Source organism: Oncorhynchus clarkii, chromosome 26 (assembly GCF_045791955.1).
Source record: "Oncorhynchus clarkii lewisi isolate Uvic-CL-2024 chromosome 26, UVic_Ocla_1.0, whole genome shotgun sequence".
Taxonomy (NCBI): domain Eukaryota; kingdom Metazoa; phylum Chordata; class Actinopteri; order Salmoniformes; family Salmonidae; genus Oncorhynchus; species Oncorhynchus clarkii.
Window position 1 is genome coordinate 7,316,137 of NC_092172.1, and position 14,174 is coordinate 7,330,310.

At 42.4% G+C, this 14,174-nt stretch overlaps 1 protein-coding gene across 50 annotated transcripts in view; it reads right to left on the reverse strand.

Annotated features, from left to right (window-relative positions):
• The window catches only part of LOC139385018 (CUGBP Elav-like family member 1), a 43,935-nt gene that overhangs the window by 8,606 nt on the left and 21,155 nt on the right, over positions 1-14,174 (reverse strand). For 21 of the 50 annotated variants that reach the window (XM_071130004.1, XM_071130000.1, XM_071130044.1 and 18 more), the window contains 7 exons: positions 12,213-12,400; positions 11,429-11,511; positions 8,910-8,958; positions 8,627-8,761; positions 8,032-8,111; positions 6,538-6,699; positions 285-363 (listed from right to left, as the gene is read on the reverse strand). In XM_071130004.1, coding sequence (XP_070986105.1) covers positions 285-363; positions 6,538-6,699; positions 8,032-8,111; positions 8,627-8,761; positions 8,910-8,958; positions 11,429-11,511; positions 12,213-12,400 — 776 coding nt within the window. The remainder of the gene's footprint in view (positions 1-284; positions 364-6,537; positions 6,700-8,031; positions 8,112-8,626; positions 8,762-8,909; positions 8,959-11,428; positions 11,512-12,212; positions 12,401-14,174) is intronic. The other 29 variants (XM_071130011.1, XM_071130043.1, XM_071130042.1 and 26 more) reach the window with 7 other exon arrangements.

A 14,174-nucleotide genomic window follows, 5' to 3' on the forward strand; every position in this document is an offset into this window, starting at 1 on the left:
TAGTGTTAACGTCTGGAGATTCCTAGTGGCAGCGCGTTTCAGCTCAAAATTTAATTCATAAATGAGGAGCAGGTTTTGAACACGGTCCCTCACCACTGCTTGACAAACACAGCACACTTGGGAGTTCAGGCATGCAGAGAATGACGCACGCAGCAGAATCAATAACGCACATCTTCACCAGGCACACTACAGGTGGCAGTTGGATGGGGGAGGAAAACACATTTAGCGTGCAGGTGTAAGAATGGAAAGGGGGGGGAAGAGAGGTGGGAAATGTCTGTTTTTACCTGACATACCAGACATGGGATGAAGGTTGTTGAGGGCATTCCCAGAGGTGGCAGACTGCTGGAGGAGCTGTAAATAAAGCTAGACATTACACCAAAACAGAGAACACAAACGGGTCAGGACTGCATCCGGAACTGTGCTTTCAGGAATGAAATAGCAGAGAGAGAAAAAAGGTAAAGTGGGTTGAGTAGGACAGAGGAAGGGTAAAAGGACAGGAAAGAATAGAGGTGTAAATGTTGGTGATAGAGGGGAAGAGTCACAGAGAAAATCCAGAAAAAAACATGACGCTGGGAAACACAGTGGGATGAAATGAGAGTTAAGAGGATTTAAATGGAAGGCAAGACAGCGAAGAAAAGGAAGAGGTTGGAAGATTTTCACAGCACACCCATGGAGCAGCACTAACATCGTAGAAAGCTCTGCCGTTTATATTGGACTGGCCACATAATTGGAGGGTCAGGAGATCCACTCCCCATTTAGAATTAAAGAAGCCAATTGAAAACTTATCAGGTCTTTAGGTGAGTTGAGACTAGATGGCCATTTAACATAGATAATTGGAAACAATGAAAATATAAATCTCTGACAGCAAACCAAATAGAAGCAAGGAGGGTGGGAGCTGGCTGGATGCAGAAAATGCGCAACTCATACAGAAGAAACAGATCATGTGTCTACTCCCTAAGGTCAGGGAGAATACTTACGAGGCAAAACTCAAAATGTTCAATCAAAGGAAACCTTACGCCAAATCAAGTCTAATAACAAATTGACAATATGGCAGTCAATGCTCTAGAGCAGGGGTGTCAAATCACATTATTTGTCACATGCTTTGTAAACAATAGGTGTAGATTAAAAGTGGAATGCTAACTTAGTTCACAACAATGCAGGGATAAAAATAGAGATATAATAGACAAGCAACAAGGAATAAATACACAATGAGTAACTAATTATTTTGCTTTATACACGGTGTACCAGTACCGAGTCGATGTGCAGGGGTACGCGGCAGATATGTAAACATAGGTAGGGATAAAGTGACTAGGCAACAGGATATATAATAAACAGTAGCAGCATGCAAAAGCGGGTCAACGCAGATAGTTAAACTGGAAGAGTCATTCAAAAGCATAAAGTGATTTGATAAGAGCTTTGATCGAAAATGAGCCTGATGAGATGGAGCCTGATGAGCCATACTTTAAATACATTTTTTAATCCCAAAACCAAAAAAATATTACGCACGACAGAAAAACATAAAAGCCCATAGATGTAGCTAGCTACAATGAATTTGGAATGTATTCAGACTGCTTCCCCTTTTCCTCATTTTGTTACGTTACAGCCTTATTCTAAAATGAATTAAAACAAATGTTTTTCCTCAATCAATAAATACCCCATAACGACAAAGCGAAGACAGGTGCATTCATAAGGGCCTTGGTCAGGGAGGTGACCAAGAACCCGATGGTCACTCTGACAGAGCTCCAGAGTTGCAGTGCATTTGGAAATGCACTGCAAGTGTGTATTATTTATATTTCATAGTTTTGATGTCTTCACTATTCTACAATGTAGAAAATAGTAAAAATAAAGAAACCCTGGAATGAGTAGGTGTTCCAACTTTTGACTGGTACGATCTCTCGATCTGTCAAAAGTTGGAACACCTACTCATTCCAGGGTTTTTCTCTATTTTTTAAACTATTTTCTACATTGTACAGGGAAAGCAGGGAAAGCGTTAATACAGGACTTGAATGAATCGTACTACACCGGCGACGACGCTTGTCGGATGTGGCAGGGCTTGCAAACTATTACAGGCTACAAAAGAGAAGCATAGCCACGAGCTGCCCAGTGACATGAACCTACCAGACTAGCTAAAATACTTCTATGCTTGCGTCGAGGCAAGTCACCATGAAACATGCATGAGAACACCAGCTGTTCCGGACAACTGTGTGATCCCGCTCGCCGTAGCCGATGTGAGTAAGTCCTTTAAACAGGTCAACATTCACAAGTCCGCAGGGCCAGACGGATTACCAGGACGTGTACTCCGAGCATGCGCTGACCAACTGGCAAGTGTCTTCACAGACATTTTCAATGGTCCCTGTCTGTAATACCAACATGTTTCAAGCAGACCACCATTGTCCCTGTGCCCAAGAACACTAAGGTACCCTGCCTAAATGACTACCGCCCCATAGAATTCACATCTTGGCCATGAAGTGCTTTGAAAGGCTGGTCCCAGAAACCCTAGACCCAATCTAATTTGCATACTGCACCAACAGATCCACAGATGAAGTATCACTATTGCACTCAACACTGCCCTTTCACACCTGGACAAAAGGAACACCTATGTGAAAAAGCTATTCATTGACTACAGCTCAGCGTTAAAAGACCATAGTGCCCTCAAAGCTCATCACAAAGCTAAGGACCCTGGGACGAAACACCCTATGCAACTGGATTCTGGACTTCCTGACGGGCCACCCCTAGGTGGTAAGGGTAGGGAAAAACACACCTGCCGCGCTGATCCTCAACGGGGGCCCCTCAGGGGTCCATGCTCAGTCCCCTCCTGCTCTCCCTGTTCAATCATGACTGCATGGCCAGGCACGACTCCAACACCATCAAGTTTGCTGATGACACAACAGTTGTAGGCCTCACCAACAACGATGAGACAGCCAATAGGGAGGTCAGAGACCTGGTTGTGCGGTGCCAGGACAACGTGATCAAGGAGATGATTGTGGAACAGGTTGAGAGCTTCAAGTTCCTTGGTGTCCACATCACCAACAAATGAACATGGTCCAAGCACACCAAGACAGTCGTGAAGTTTCAGCCCCTCAGACTGAAAAGATTTGGCATGGGTCCTCAAAAGGTTCTACAGCTCCAGTACATCTCTGGGGCCAAGCTTCCTGCCATCCAGGATCTCTATACCAGGCGGTGCTAGTGGAAGGCCCTAAAAATGGTCAAAGACTACAGCCACCCCAGTCATAGAGTGTTCTCTCTGCTACCTCAAGGCAAGCGGTACCGGAGCACCAAGTCGAGATCTAAAAGGATTCTTAACAGCTTCTACCCCCAAGCCATAGGACTCCTATACAGCTAATCAAAAGAGCTACCCAGACCCATCCTTTACGCTGCTGCTACGCTCTGTTTCTAATCTAACTCTCCCTACATGTACATACTACCTCAATTACCTCAACTAACCGGTGCTCCTGCAAATTGATTCTGTACTGGTACCCCCTGTATCCTCGCTTGTTATTTTACTGCTGCTATTTAATTATTTGTAACTTTTAATTTCAAAGTAAGCATTTTACTGTAAGGTCTACTACACCTGTTGTATTCAGCGCATGTGACAAATAACATTGATTTGACGACAACAATATTTGAGTGATAGGCTGTTTTAAAACTCTGCAGCTGCAATAACATATTTACAATAAAACAAGAAGGTGACCCCCAAAAGCCAGATGGAAATGTGGAAATTAGACATGTATTTGTTCTTTATATTACTGTAGCATAGGCTATGCTGCAGCAAATGTAGGCCTACCTATCACAAGAAAAATAAATTACGATCATGATGAGATGGGTCTACATGCATTGTGAACAGCACACAATACGTGTTGACATGTGCTGTCTGTCCACAAAATAAGCGTTGATTGATCATGCAGAGAGACCGCAGAGAAGCAAGATTTAGACATTGCATATAATTTAACAGTTCCATTTCAAGTCATGATGTTGATATAAATCATTTATAACAAATATACCAGTTTCTCGCAGTTATTTATCGCAGAAAAGGGGAGTGGTTTTGGGCATTAAATCTCAGTAACCAGGTTCCCGCTATGCAACCCTAATCGGTACCGCTTGCCGTGCGGAAGCAGAGAGAACAGTCTATGACTTGGGTGGCTGGAGTCTGACAATTTGCAGGACCTTCCTCTGATACCGCCTGCTATAAAAGGTCCTGGATCGCAGGGAGCTCGGCCACAGTGATGTACTGGGCCGTACGCACTACCCTCTGTAGTACCTTGCGGTCGGATGCCAAGCGGTGCTGCAGGCAGCCAAGATGCTCAAATGGTGCAGCTGTAGAACTTTTGAGGATCCGAGGGTCCATGCCGAGTCTTTTCAGCCTCCTGAGGTCCTTAGTGATATGGACACCAAGGAACTTGAAGGGCTCATGCCACTCCACTACAGACCCGTCAATGTGGATGGGGGCATGTTCGGCCCACCGTTTCCTGTAGTCCATGATCAGCTCCTTTGTCTTGCCGACATTGAGGGAGAAGTTGTTTACCTGGCACCACACTGCAAACTCAATATACTTTTAAATAGTGATGCACCGACATTTTTGTCCGATACTGATATTTTCCTTGCCAAAAAACAAAAAATGTTGTGGCCTTTTAAGCATTCTAGTACAGTTAAATACTTCACACAGAGGCGTCACTACAGAACCTGGTTCGAAACCAGGCTGTATCACATCCGGCCGTGATTGGGAGTCCCATAGGGGGCCGCACAATTGGCCTAGCGTCGTCCAGGTTTGGCCTGGGTAGGCTCTTATTGTAAATAAGAATTTGTTCTTAACTGACTTGCCTAGTTAAACAAAGGTTACACACACACACACACACACACACACACCAAAAAGTCATTTGGTTGGCATGTACGCATGTCCCCAATACCAATAAAACACAATCAAAACCTATTTCTTTCACTTACTTGCTGTGCTGTTTCGTTGTTCATTTCTTCAGTCGTTTCATTCTCAACCAATAATTTAATGCATTCATTTTTTAGGTAGTTACACATTGATTACACTATCACTCGTATTTCATATGTCACAACGATTCATCGATACATATGCTATGATGCTGGTAAAGTTGTCTCGCCCACCTTAATGCTAGTCATTAAAAAAAGCCCCCTTTACCCCCTTTTTCTCCCCAATTTCGTGGTATCCAATTGTTGTAGTAGCTACTATCTTGTCTCATCGCTACAACTCCCGTACGGGCTCGGGAGAGACGAAGGTTGAAAGTCATGCGTCCTCCGATACACAACCCAACCAAGCCGCAATGCTTCTTAACACAGCGCACATCCAACCCGGAAGCCAGCCGCACCAATGCGCCGGAGGAAACACCGTGCACCTGGCCACCTTGGTTAGCGTACACTGCGCCCAGCCCGCCACAGGATTCGCTGGTGCGCGATGAGACAAGGACACCCCTACCGACCAAGCCCTCCCTAACCCGGGCGACGCTAGGCCAAATTGTGCGTCGCCCCACGGACCTCCAAGTCGCGGCCGGTTACGACAGAGCCTGGGCGCGAACCCAGGGACTCTGATGGCACAGCTGGCGCTGCAGTACAGCGCCCTTAACCACTGCGCCACCCGGGAGGCCCTTAAAAGCTTATTTTAATAATATTTTTTGACACGCAAAGACCCAAACGCTGTTCCATAGTATGTCGTGAAGCTAATAGCAGTGACGCTATTACTGTGTAACTCCAGTAGGGCAACAGGTGTACGTACCGGTGCTCGACCAGTCAGCGAAAGCCAACATCACCCACGACAGAGAACGGTTGATTGTCAAGGGCAATGAATTCCATTATCTTGGCGTTAATGGATTTCACCTTTGAGTGGTCTCCTGAAATGACAGCTGGACTTGTTGACTGCTCGATCCACACAGCAGACATTGTGGGCTAGGTTAGGAACGCTGTGTTGCACGTGTAGCGCAACATTTTACGTGGCGTCATTATACCTACGTTATATAGGTATGCACGTCAGCTTTGACATCGGTTTTGCACATCAGCGTTAAACTAGACATTGGGCCGATACCGATGTTGGCATTTTTAGCTCATATCGTCCGATTCCGATATGTTCACCAATATATCGTGCATCCCTACTTTTAAATCATTAAAACCAAATCAAAACTGTGTGGAAATTATAATGGACCTACATTCAATTTTGACGCCATTTAAATATTTAAATCCCTCCGGACCTGTATTTAGACCGAATGCGGCCCCCAGGGCAAAATTAGTTTGACACCCCTGATCTAGAGACTGTCTAAATCAGTCTGCCAAACAGCAGTGCATTTTAATGTGCCCCAGTAACCCTCATCTTTCTAGAACAAACCTGAGATTGTAACCAATTACAACACAAACCTTAATTTCCTTGCAAACACAAACAAGCTAAGCTTTTTCCTGAATACCTACCTCCGAAAATATGAACCTAAAAATGTTTAAACTGGAACATTAACAAGGGCTTGAAGCCAAGCCACGGGCCAATCCAAAGCTCTGCTGGGGATGGCGCCAGAGGAGGTGGTCACTTACTGCCAGATACTGTGGTCCAAGAGAGTTGAGCCCGGTCAGATTCCCCCACATTGAGGCAGTGTTGAGCTGCTGCATCTGCTGCTGAAGCTGCTGGGTGATGCGCTTTTGCTCCTTGTCCTTCTGCGTGTCGGCAAACTTCACTACGATGGGAGACGAGCAGCCCTAAGAAAGTCAGGAAAGACAGCAAATAGTGTCTTTTCATATAGATATTCCTCTAGCACAATAACAGCCATTTCAAAATGGCATTACTTGAGTAATGGGCCAGCCAATCATATAAGGCAGAGGAAAAAAAGCAGGTTATCATGTTATACTGAATAAAAATATAAACTCAACATGCAACAATTTCAAAGATTTGACAGAGTTACAGCTCATATCAGGAAATCAGACAATTGAAATAAATAAATTAGGCCCTAATCTATGGATTTCACATGACTTGGAATACAGACATGCATCTGTTGGTCACAGATACCTTAAAAAAAAATAGGGGCGTCGATCAGAAATCCAATCGGTATCTGGCGTGACCACCATTTGCATCCTGCAGCGCGACACATCTCCTTTGCATATACTTGATCGGGCTGTTGATTGTGGCCTGTGGAATGTTGTCCCACTCCTCTTCAATGGCTGTGCGAAGTTGCTGGATATTGGTGGGAAGACGCTGTCGTACACATCGATCCAGATCATCCCAAACATACTCACTAAACATGTCCCACACATTGAGTATGAGGCCATAGAAGAACTGGGACATTTTCAGCTTCCAGGAACTGTGTCCAGATCCTTGTGACACGGGGCCGTGCATTATTATTCGGAAACATGAGGCGATGGCAGCGGATGAATGGCACGAAAATGGGCATCAGGATCTCGTCACGGTATCTCTGTGCATTCAAATTGCCATCGATAAAATGCAATTGTGTTTATGGTCCATAGCTAATGCCTGCACATACCATCACCCCACCTCCACCATGGGGCAATCTGGTCACAACGTTGACATCAGCAAACCGCTTGCCCACACGACGCCGTACACGTGGTCTGCGGTTGTGAGGCCGGTTGGACGTACTGTCAGATTCTCTAAATGATGTTGGAGGTTTATGGTAGAGAAATTGACATTCAATTATCTGGCAACAGCTCTGTTGGACATTCCTGCAGTCAGCATGCCAATTTCACACTCCCTCAAAACTAAAAGACATCTGTGGAATTGTGTTGTGTGACAAAATTGCACATTTTAGTGGCCTTTTATTGTCCCCAGTACAAGGTGCACCTGTGTAATGATCATGATGTTTAATCAGCTTCTTGATATGCCACACCTGTCCGGTGGATGGTCATCTTGGCAAAGGAGAAATGCCAACTTTTGAGAAATAAGCTTTATGTGCATATGGAACGTTCCTGGAATCTTTTAATTCAGCTCATGAAACATGTGACCAACATGTTCCATTTATATTTTTGTTCAAGGTAGATTCGGTTTCTGAAGAATGGGAGGTGTGCAGGTTCAACGCTTACCTCCATAGTTTGTGATTGGTGCATGGATTTGATTGTTGACTGTGCCATCTGTCTTGCTGTAAAAGTTATAAACGCACAACCTGCAGAAGGGGAACAACTCGTAAATGGTTGACATACATGGTCCTGACTCCTGACAGCATTTAGAAACAGATAATGGAAAGCATACAGAGCAGATTGCAGCATGCTATGGAGTCTGGTAAGTTCTTGTTTTAGTTAAACAGCCCTCCAAAAAACTTGGAACAGTGTCTAACAGATATTTGGATCATAAATAACTAGAATTTAAGTCAATATGCTACATCTAGAAGTGATGACCTTGAGATTGGTAAATTTTCTGTGTGAAAGGATTTGTATGGAAGATATGTGGGATTTGTACACAAGGGGACAAATGAGAGTAATGACTTTTCACCCATTTGTATGCAACTATTTTAGAGTGAGTGTGTGGGAGTGTATGTACCGCATGGAGAGATTAATGTCAAAACAATGACTAGTCCTCATAGTATAACTGATAGAGTAAATGTGTATGTGTGTTTGGGTGCATCTTGTTGAAGGTGTGTGTGTGACGGTGAGGATGAAAGGTGAACTGAATCTGCCTCACCACGGCTCAGTCCATCCGGCCCACGTAGTATTCTACATTCCTCGATCTGTCCGTACGGTGAGAACATAAGTCTGATGTCATTCTCATTACACTTTTTCGATATCATTCCTATGAACAACTTCCTGTCTTCCACCGCTGAAAGAGAATGAAGACAAGGTTGTTTCAACAAACATTGAGTAACTGCATTAGAGACTACATACAACAACGTCAGCTTCAAGGTGAAAACAAAATTACCACACCATCCACCAGGCTCCACTGCTTGCAGAGATGTAGCTATACTCACCATTATTCTTCTCACTGTCAGCTGGCTTCATCTGAATGGGGTGATGCATCTGTTGAGGAAAGACACTGAATTTAAAGGAAGAAGCGCTGACGGATATTGCCTTGATAGGTATAAATTAGAGGTCGACCGATTAAATCGGAATGGCCGATTAATTAGAGCCGATTTCAAGTATTCATAACAATCGGAAATTGGTATTTTTGGGCGCCGATTTGCCGGTTTTTATTTTTTATACCTTTATTTAACTAGGCAAGTCAGTTAAGAACACATTCATATTTTCAATGACGCCCTCATCACAAGTGAACTACACATGGTTGATGATATTACTAGATATTATCTAGCGTGTCCTGCGATGCACATAATCTGACTGAGCATACAAGTACAGTGCCTTGCGAAAGTATTCGGCCCCCTTGAACTTTGCGACCTTTTGCCACATTTCAGTATCTCTTCAGTATCTCGGACCTGCCTGGTGTGTTCCTTGTTCTTCATGATGCTCTGCGCTTTTAACGGACCTCTGAGACTATCACAGTGCAGGTGCATTTATACGGAGACTTGATTACACACAGGTGGATTGTATTTATCATCATTAGTCATTTAGGTCAACATTGGATCATTCAGAGATCCTCACTGAACTTCTGGAGAGAGTTTGCTGCTCTGAAAGTAAAGGGGCTGAATAATTTTGCACGCCCAATTTTTCAGTTTTTGATTTGTTAAAAAAGTTTGAAATATCCAATAAATGTCGTTCCACTTCATGATTGTGTCCCACTTGTTGTTGATTCTTCACAAAAAAATACAGTTTTATATCTTTATGTTTGAAGCCTGAAATGTGGCAAAAGGTCGCAAAGTTCAAGGGGGCCGAATACTTTCGCAAGGCACTGTATCTAAGTATCGGTGGTAGGCAGAAGCAGGCACGTAAACATTCATTCGAACAGCACTTTCATGCATTTTGCCAGTAGCTCTTCGTTGTGCGTCAAGCATTGCGCTGTTTATGACTTCAAGCCTATCAACTCCCGAGATGAGGCTGGTGTAACCGAAGTGAAATGGCTAGCTAGTTAGAGCGCGCTAATAGCATTTCAAACATCACTCGCTCTGAGCCTTCTAGTAGTTGTTCCCCTTGCTCTGCATGGGTAACGCTGCTTCGATGGTGGCTGTTGTCGTTGTGTTGCTGGTTTGAGCCCAGGGAGGAGCGAGGAGAGGGACGGAAGCTATACTGTTACACTGGCAATACTAAAATGCCTATAAGAACATCTAATAGTCAAAGGTTAATGAAATACAAATGGTATAGAAATAGTCCTATAATTCCTATAATAACTACAACCTAAAAACTTCTTACTGGGGAATATTGAAGACTCATGTTAAAAGGAACCACCAGCTTTCATGTGTTCTCATGTTCCGAGCAAGGAACTGAAACGTTAGCTTTCTTACATAGCACATATTGCACTTTTACTTCTCCAACACTTTGTTTTTACATTATTTAAACCAAATTGAACATGTTTCATTATTTACTTAAGGCTAAATTGATTTTATTGATGTATTATAAGTTAAAATAAGTGTTCATTCAGTATTGTTGCAATTGTCATTATTACAAATAAATACAAATACAAAAAATAAAATAAAACAGTCGGCCGATTAATCGGTATCGGCTTTTTCGGTCCTCCAATAATCAGTATCGGCGTTGAAAAATCATAAAATCGGTCGACCTTTAGTATAAAAGGATGTGTGGTTGGCATCCCTAGGGCCCTATAAAATCTGTGATGTGGAGAATACAGAAGGAATCAATACATTTAAATGTATTAAACTTCGTAGGGAATAAACTAAATGTATGGAACATTATTTCAATTTGCCCACGTTTATCTTAAGACATGAACAGAATGCATCAGTGATGGGTATTTCCTGCAACTTTCTTAAGAGGCAAAGAGAATTTCCCATGACTATGTCTGATGCACGCGTCTACAATTTTGTGTAGCCGTTAACAATGATGCTAAAGAAAATAATTCTGGTAGATGGAAAGGCTTTCCCAAAAACCTTCTCAATTAACAGTTTACTACAAAATAGCCTATGCTTACCTGGCAGAATGAGATCATTATTGGCATCAATCCAGTATTTGTTTAGCAAACTATCACATGTGCTCTACAAAAAACCTCTTGCTAGGTGCCACTGAAATTAAAGGGTAAATATCTAAATCTAAATAAAATGTTTAAAAAAATCAAGCTCAAAAGCAGTCTTTTGATGTGGTTTAACCATTGTTGTGGACTTAAAGCATCCCATTTAGTTGTTTTCTATTTAAACAAGTGTGATAAAAAAAAAGAAACTGAAACCTGGAAAAACAAAACGGAGAAAACGGAATTTGGGGAAAAACTAAGTAAACAGGAAAAATATACAGATTTTATAGGGTCCTATAGGGTCCTACATATCTAGAGATAAAAGCTGAACAGCAGCACTGACTGTTGTTCTATTACAACCTGGCAAGCTTCCCAATTTGATTTATGGAGGAAGTAAACATTTCTACCAAACCTACTCACCCCTGGGAGAATTTTCATGTTGTGAAGAGCATTTTGTGCTTCCAATGCAGATTTGCGAGTGTAATATGTTATGAAACAACAACCTGTTTGGGGATATAGACAGTTGTTAGACAAAGTAAATGTTACTCTAAAGATCATGTTCTGTACATGTGCTAGTTCACGCACACATCTCTTCACGTTTCTCTCCCTCTTCTGAACCCTTCCTATCAACCGATTTGATTGACATGATGTAGGCAAGACTACATCCGAGTCTCATATTTCTGAACAGCTGATATAAAAACCTGCAATTTGAACCAACATTCCAAAAATATATATTTTGTAGGCCAATTTAAGATGTAGGCTACAACCTTCTCGGTCGGTTGTAACTAAGGATATTGCAGTAGCACAAGTAGGGCGCAGTCTACACATTGCATTGGAGAAAAAACAAATCTGTGTTTTAAACACAAATAACCTACATCTGTTAAAAACTGAAAAAGAAAAACACTATTTTGACTGTCCATCTTCCTCCAACTCAGTCAATGTTTTCAATGATGAAAAAAAATACCATTAAATCGCTATTTAGACTGCTTGTGATTCCTGCTACTCTGCGGCAGCGAAGGGAGTAGTAAAGTAGAGAATCTCGCAAATACGCAGAAGCTTCCGTTGTTTAGCTATCGGGAACAGGATCCCAGAGAATTCAGCAACACAGCCAATATATATATAAAAAAAGGCAGGGAATTCTGTATAGGGTGAGGGGAGAGCGTAATGGACACCTCTGGTGAAGAACTCAAGACAGCACTGTCACCTTTGCTTTGGGGGGGGTTTTGACTCCTGTCACGCAATACATTGATTTCGTAGACAGCGCCGTAAGGCTCAAAAAGCTCCCGTAGCTGTTCCTCTGCCCAGGACCGTGGGATCTGGCCAACGAACATCTTGATAGCATCGATGTCGGGCTGGTCCGGGTGGTCCAGGGTCCCGTTCATCTTCTTCGCCCTGAGAGAGAAAGGTAACAGTTGTTATAATATGGCTACATGATGTTGCTTCTGTTGCCCAAGTTAACATTTATGAGCCGTCTTCCCCAGTGGCATATTAAATATGTCCCTGTTAGAAATAACATATTTGCATAATCGACTAAGCAGCTGGAAGCTTCACAAAATGACATATTCAGAGCAAAGGCTGTTTTGCAGAAATGGAAAATCAAGTCGAGACTATTTCAGTAGCACTGCATAACTTGTAGTCAAGTAATGTTGTTATTAAGTGTCAGTTGAAAGAGGTGCCATCTGAGGAAACGTTCTAACATGCATACAAAAACACAGCACCAAATGCATACTGCCAGCAGAGAATTGACGTATGCAACTAAGACCAATAGCTCTAAAGAGAATGATCTTGAAAGTGAAGTTTGTTTTGGGAGATCTGATCATTCATAACCAAACAATTATTCATCTCACGCAATATTGAAGGCCGCACAGAAAACAAGAAAATACTAGTCTATATCAAGTCCATTCTTGTCAAATTCATAATGTGTATGAATTAATATAAAAAGCCATTTAAATATAATTTGAATGTGCAAGCACAAAACTAGGTTTTCGATTGACAAACACCTATTGTACCTCCATATCGTCAGAGTAGTCCAATCAAGACTGTCTAACATGCTGACCAGACCGCACGCGAGCATGCAGTATCATATGCATGTTGATTTCGTCGCCACACACCAGACGTGATCAGGACACACAGGTTGAAATATCAAAAACTCTGAACCAACTATATGAATTTGGGGACAGGTCAAAAAGCAAAAGCAAAAAGCCAATTTAAATAGCTAGCTTGCTGTTGCTAGCTAATTTGTCCTGGGATATAAACATTGGGTTGTTATTTTAACTGTTTTTGCTACCATGTGGGTTTTAGCTTGCGTGAGCCTGCTAACTGAGGAGTGTTAACTCACCTGCTTCCGTACACGTTTCATATTAAAACATTTATCTGACAAAGGAGTTGTTTAATCTAACTGCTTAACTGTACTTGTTTTTTTGTACAATTAAAAATCTTTACAGGAAATTGCCACGGGCACTATCTGATGTGTGGAGACATTTCACTGCAGCTAATATAGAAGGAAAAGCTGTGTACATTTGCAAATACTGTGCCAACCCATGTGTGAAGAATGCAACAAAGATGCAGAATCATCTGGCCAAGTGCATAAAATTCCCTCAGTGCTCACAACAAGCAACCTCTGACAAAAGTCTCTCTACTTCTATCCAAGGTGAAAATGCTGCATCAGACACCTTATCGATAGCAACAGCTCATGGTCCTCCTGGAATCACTAGTTATTTTTTACTCAATGGAGGAACGTAGTCAGAGAAATGCTGATGAATGTCTTGCTCGAGCTGTGTATGTAACTCGTTCACCTCTGATGCTCACAGGCAATTTGTATTGGAAGAGATTTCTGAATGTTCTTTGCCCAGCATACACCCCTCCAACCAAACATGCTTATCTACTCATTTGTAGGATGCAGAGTTCAGACTTCAAGTGAAGGTCAAGCAAATCCCAGAGAAAGCAGACCTTAGTGCAATCATCTCTGATGGGTGGTTGAATGTTTGTGGGCAAGGAATAATTAACATCATCTCCACCCCTCAAGCAACAAACACAACGTTAATTCCCATGAAAAGTTTCCACCTCTGAATATTCCCCAAAATGTGCAACCCTACATAGCAACATACAAAAGCTTTTTCAGATGACTGGCTAAATCGTTAATTTGATGAGAACTTAAATGGATGAG